This window comes from Cyprinodon variegatus, unplaced genomic scaffold, assembly GCF_000732505.1.
Source record: "Cyprinodon variegatus isolate N-32 unplaced genomic scaffold, C_variegatus-1.0 Scaffold328, whole genome shotgun sequence".
NCBI classification, from domain to species: domain Eukaryota; kingdom Metazoa; phylum Chordata; class Actinopteri; order Cyprinodontiformes; family Cyprinodontidae; genus Cyprinodon; species Cyprinodon variegatus.
Window position 1 is genome coordinate 662,844 of NW_015150781.1, and position 6,307 is coordinate 669,150.

General features: G+C 36.9%; 1 protein-coding gene across 1 annotated transcript in view; it reads right to left on the reverse strand.

Annotated features, from left to right (window-relative positions):
- Positions 1 to 6,307, reverse strand: part of LOC107091180 (rho GTPase-activating protein 22-like) — a 17,221-nt gene extending 10,914 nt beyond the window's left edge. Inside the window, exons 1-6 of the mRNA XM_015384967.1 lie at positions 6,216 to 6,307; positions 2,417 to 2,530; positions 1,930 to 2,137; positions 1,714 to 1,846; positions 1,473 to 1,546; positions 1,229 to 1,350 (exon numbers count right to left, since the gene is read on the reverse strand). Of these exons, the coding sequence (XP_015240453.1) occupies positions 1,229 to 1,350; positions 1,473 to 1,546; positions 1,714 to 1,846; positions 1,930 to 2,137; positions 2,417 to 2,530; positions 6,216 to 6,267 (703 nt within the window). The 5' untranslated portion in view covers positions 6,268 to 6,307. The remainder of the gene's footprint in view (positions 1 to 1,228; positions 1,351 to 1,472; positions 1,547 to 1,713; positions 1,847 to 1,929; positions 2,138 to 2,416; positions 2,531 to 6,215) is intronic.

Below are 6,307 nucleotides of genomic sequence, written 5' to 3' on the forward strand. Positions count from 1 at the left end.
GGCGGAGCTCAAAGCTTTCTTTATGAAACGGGTTGTTGTGTGATGACTTCATTCTCGTAATGTTACGACTTTATTTTCGTAATTTTATGACTTTACTCTCATAATGTTATGACTATTCTGGAATAATAAAAAAAATCTCTAGCCTGGCCCTAACTCACATCAGTACAGTTTTGGTGGGTAAACAGGATCATTTCTGTTAAAATATTTCAATATATATAGAAACAGTCGGTGAATAAAGGTCACAGCCAAATAAAAACACTGTTTGGTTCCACAGATAATCGTCGCATCGTCATGAAACCTTGGAAAACGTATCTAACCTTCACATATGCGCCAAGGAACCTATATATCAGCTGTTCAATGTCAGATGTTTATTAAGACATGGAAAGCCGTGGTATGCCTAGAAGAGTCCATAAACAACGTGCATTTTAACTCGTCTCTGTTGGGCTAAAGCTGATAAAGATGAATGTCATGATTCAGCACTTTTTGGTTCTGTTTTAGTTTCCTTTTTGAGTTTTCAGTTACAGTCTAATTCATGTCTTTCTGTGTTTTCTAGGTCATTGGTTTCATTTCCATTTTGTGTCATTCTAGTTGTTTTCTGGTTGTATTCGAGTTCTTGTGTATTTCTTGTTTACACTCTGCTGCCCCCTTGTGTCAGTCTCCTTCTCCTAGCTCCCTTCTAGGTCCTTCTGTCCACACCTGCTCCCAATCAGTTGATTACTCCACTCTTTGTTCTGTTTGGCATTTATACTCCTGCTCTGCAGTTACTCTGTGCTGGGTTCTCTTCATTCCTTCTCTAACCTAAGTGTTTCCCTTTGCTCAGGTTCCTGTTTTCCTTAATGAGTTATTTCTGGATTAATGCTTCTGTTGCCACCACTCATTAAATCTGCAAGAACCCAAACCATCTTCTGCATTTGGTTTTCTAAAAACCTCCACCAAACCTGACAAGGAGAGAGTTTGGGCTAATTGCTATTACAAGATGACCCAGCAGATTGTCTATGAGATGAAGCGTTTCCTGTGTGACAAACAGCTCTTAAAATTAACTGATTCATTTCTTTTCCAAAGATTCTTATTTTCAAATGTTTAGCAAACAAAATAATGCTTTCAATTCAGCATTAAAACAAAGTTTCTAGAGCATTAAACCTTCTGAATAAAGAATATAATGGTATCATGCAGTATATTTTTGATAAATCATAACTACAAAACAAGAAAGTAAACTGAAGCAGTTCACCTCCCATGATGCTTTGCGGGTCTTCAGCTTTGACTCGAAGGATATTTGGCCCGAACACAGTTGCCAAGTTCTGAACGTTCATCTTGTTACTGCTGGAGCAGCTCTGAACCTCATTTAAAAACCTGAACACAAACATTTATTACTCATAAGCTGCATAAACATAGAATTTAGCACCAACTTTAAAAGTCTTGCTGGATTTAATCACCAAAAATCTAAAAAAAGAATGAATTCAGACGGGTCATACTGGCAGATAAAGTCGAGGAGGTTGAAGTTTGCTACAGGTAACTCGTGAAGATGATTCCTCAGCTCCTCCAGACCCTGAGGCAAGCAAACAAATTGGATATAAGATATAAACCATGTAGAAGGAAACATTTTAAATATGTGCAAATCAAAGCTGCATTGTTTGCAACTGTTAGTGGTGTGTTTTTCTTCCTGGAGGTGTTTTATATCAGTCTTTGTGTCGTGGTGAACAGAGCAGTGATTACCACTGTACGGTCACTTAACAGCTTCTGACCGCAGAGCAGGAAGTCCTGGTAATGGCTGTAAGGAACCAGAGGTTCTGGTAGCTGCCTGAGGTAGAGCTTCAGCAGTGATGCTACTGTGTGGACGTCTGTGTTGCTGCAAGCAATTAAAACAACAGACCAGACTGTTTAACTGGATGTAAGGTGACAGCTGTAGTGGAAACACAGAAGAGGCTGTACCTGTCGAAGGATGGCCTTTCACCAGAATCAAAAGCCTCCTGCAGCTCTTTCACCAGACTGGTGCGTCCAGGCTGGCGAAACAAGCCCACCTCGTGCAGACCCCGTTCACGGATAAAGGTGACACACTGCTCCACCACCAGAGGAACCAAGCGCATCCCATACCGACGCTCGTACAGAACTGTCTCCTCCAGACGTTGCCCAAAGACTCCTGAAACAAAGGGAGAAAACCCGCCGTTAAAATAAGTCCTAAAGTCCGCCTTCTGTAAAACATGGGAGTCTACTTGAGTTCTCTACTTCTAGAGGTTATTATTTACTACCTCTGCAGATTAAGAATCTATGAACTCATTGAATTAGCAACATGTTCAGGAGTTTAAACCGTTTCTGTTAAGTTTATGGCAAAACAGTCAATGATTATAGTGTTAGGTCTCCAAGCAGCACTATATTAAACTTATAAACACATGAACCATTTGGTGTGTTGAGTTCTCACCTGTAAAAGGGATCCAGACTCCCTTGTTTAGGCTCTTCAGCCACTCATCACCTTGACCTGCACTGTTAGATAGGAAGAAATAGGAGCCTGGGCTGGCCAGCACGTCTCTGTTGCCTAAAAAAAATCAATGAATTTAGGGTCAGAAAGATCTAAAGATGTTAAAAAAAAGCCTCCTTCCTGGTATAAAACATTCAAATTTTATTGTTGCTTCCACAGTAAAAAACAGTCAAATATCACATTTCATAATAAGTGTCATTAAAGGCTGATGCAGTAAAGTTTTAAGATGTCACAAGAAAATATTTATTGCATGTTATTTGATGTAAATGTATTTGGAAATATAACAAACTGTTCTAATATGACTAAGTAGCTACTTGACAATGAAAGGGGGAAACACTGTGCAATAACTCTAAATGAAGATGCATGTTGGTTTGTTTTTGCCAATTTTAATGCTTGGCTCTATTTTATACTTTAATCATCAACCAAATATGAACAGGAGCTTTGGAAGCAAATAAATATAGCCTTCTACATAAAGGAATAAACAAATGTCTAATTTGTAATGTAAGGCAAGACAAGGCAAGGCAAATTTATTTGTATAGCACAATTCAGTACAAAAACAATGCAAAGTGCTTTACATGATTAAAATATAGGAAAATAAAAAAGAAATCAAAGCAAGTAGGGAAATAAATAAATAAATAAATAAATAAATAAATAAATAAATAAATAAATAAATAAATAGATAAAATAGAAAATGCAGAAACATAAAAGAATGTTACAAAAAAGTTGGACTAAAGAAAATTTAAAAGTTTAACTAATGATGTAGCCATGTGGCGTTTAGCCTCAGTCTTTAGAATAACAGAATTTATATTATTATTTATAAAGTCAAAAGACTATAAATAAAAAAAAGGTTGCTAAATTTAAGAATAAAGGTTCAGATTGTTCAAGAAATTTTATTAAAAAATATATTTTTTCTTAAATTTACTGTGCAAATATGCCAAATTATTTCCATCTTTATGAATAATTAATGAGTCAATTGTCCTACTGACAAAACAGATATTCCACAAAAGTAAAAAAAAAAACAAGTAAAAAAAAGCAACAACAATTCATTGGACTTTGTTTTCAAATTTGAAGACATTTCGCTTCCCATGCAGGAAGCTTTTTTAATATAAAATGCCTGGAGTAGGGTTTGAGTCCCAGGCTTATATAGTGGCCCAAGCAAATCCTTAATATGGCTAGAAACCATGCAAGTTGGTCCTCCCCTCAGTAATGAAGAGTCATTGAGGCCTTTGTTTAGTCCACTCTATAACCTGGAAACTCAGCGCTATTTCTGACATTTTGAATTGAAAAAGCTTCCTGGATGGAAGAGAAACGACTTCAAACTTGGAAACAAAGTCCAGAGGATTGATTTTTTTTTTTAGAATGACTATGACCTGGATGACTGAGAATCTTCATCAGGACATTACAGATATACAGTTTCTTACGATTCCTTACCAGCTTTTTGCATGTTTCTACTGATGTTTAGATTATTTATCTACCTTTAAAATTCTCCTTTAAATGTGGCATTGCTTGGTTGGGAGACCTACCTGCCATCCCTCTAATGTTAGCTCCTTATACAAACAACTAGTTAATCTACAGTAAGAAGGAACATGTTGGAAAATAAGGGCATTGCTTTAAACTAGTGTTGCATCGATACCAGTATCGGGCGGGGCCCCGATCCAGCCCTAAAATGGTGGTATCGGTATCGGCGAGTACCAACCAATAGGGCACTGACACCATTTTGAGAGCCAAAAGTTTCTTCAATTATTGTCCCCCATTCCAGGTAGGCAGTAAAAAGTTCTACTGGATTCTCTTTGTTTTAGTCTTTTTCCTGCTTCACAAAGGAAGGCAGCAGCTTGACATTAAGCCATGATGGACATTATTTTACATCCAGGTAGTCTACAGTTCTTTATATATAGACACACATTCATTTCAAACAGATGGTATCAGCCGATACTTCACTGCCAGGTATCGGTATATGGGCCAAAAAATGGCATCAGAGCTACGCTAGTTTAAAGCGAAGTTTGCAGATGACTGAATAATTTTGGTGCAGTTGTGTTTAGCTAGCAAGTTAACCTTAGATTTTTACTGGACAGCATGATGATTAAATACGGTTATTGTTAAAAATTAAGTTGACCTCTTATCAGACTGCATTTGAATCAAATCATGCTTAGTTTTATCATTCGGACTTTGGTCAGAGTTAATGAAGCTAATCAGCAGAATGAAAGCAGATTGTGTTTATATATGAAGTTTGCTGATGAAGATTCTCAGTCATCCAGGTCAAAGTCATTCTGTAAAAGTTTAGAAAAGACGATATTTGAATTGAGAAAGCCTTCTGGAGTGGGAGCGAAACGTCTTCAAACCTTGGAAACCGAGTCCAGTGGATCGTTTTTTCTAAACTTTTACAGAATTTATATATGAGGCTACATGAGCTAAAGCTCACATTAGTTTGATATTAACTATGTTTAACAGAAAAGTATTTTTAGCCAGATGTAGAAAACTTTGAGTGAATTTTGGACAATTGGAAGACTAGCTAGACTACTTTTTGAAGACAATTAAACTATTTCTAGCCCTTTTTGTGGATAATGATTTTCATTTTTGAGCTTTGCAACCCTCCACAGTAACATTGATGTTGAAGACCTTGTTTTTTATATTTATTTTATTTTAGTCAGGGCACATTTCTTTTTTAGATCTCTAGTGGATTTCTTGTCTTTAGAATATATGAAATTTCTAGGTTTTACAGGTCTGACAGTTAGGTGATAGCTGTTTAATGAGGGCCAACTTTAAGACCCAAATGCAGAGATGAGGAGGATGAGATTAGTTCTTGCAGATTTAATTTAGATGAAAAGAGAAACACAAATATAACCAAACCGGGAGATGCCAGGAGGAAAAACACACGAGGAACAAAGCAATAAGATAATCCAGCAATTAGGAACTGCACAAAAGATGTACAGAATATATGAGAGACCGAACAAAGACTGAGCTAATCAGGTGATAGGGAGCAGGTGTGAATGGAAGCAACTAGAAGGGAGCTAAGGGGAGAGGTGACTGGCACAAAAGGGCAGCAGAGAGTCAACTCAAAAAATACAACACTGCTGAAATATAGATAGAAAACAACTAGAATGACACAAAATGGTCAGGTTGAATTTGCATGTTTTTTAAGACACAAGTTTTAGTCCACTTGTTTTGGTCCATTCTATAAAACCTGGAACTCAACAATATTTCTGACATTTTGAATTGAAAAAGCTTCCTGGATGGAAGAGAAACGACTTCAAACTTGGAAACAAAGTCCAGTTTTTAATATTTTTGTAATGATCTGGATGACTGAGAATCTTAACCAGTCAATTCAGAATTCTTTTACTATTCAACTAATAAAATCATCCATTAAATACAGTATTTCTTCAGTTTATTTACTGGTTGTTTTTGTTTGCCTTTGGAAATATTTCTTGATGTGAAGGAGCTAAATGTTACTGGAAAAGGAAAAACAGATTCAATCTGTAACGGGGAAAATAAACCTCAGCACCTACAACTTTTCAAACACTTTCCTCTCACCCATTCACACCCTGTCCTCTTTCACCTAATTTCCCATCATCCCTAGCTTGTCCGCCTCAATGTCAATGTATACGCACATAACAGGACACACTCTGGGCAAAATGGCCAACCTGCTGACTCAGCATTTAACATGTTTCACTGTTGAATGAAACATATGCAGCTGGAGTTTGGAAAGGAAAGGAATATTCTGTTAGGCTGTAGATGCATGTCTTACCTTTGTGACCTGTGCTGTCATATTTCCATGACTTAAAGCAGCTGAGTCCCATCCTGCAAACAATCCCGGCCTGGTTGCAGATGTTTAATTCA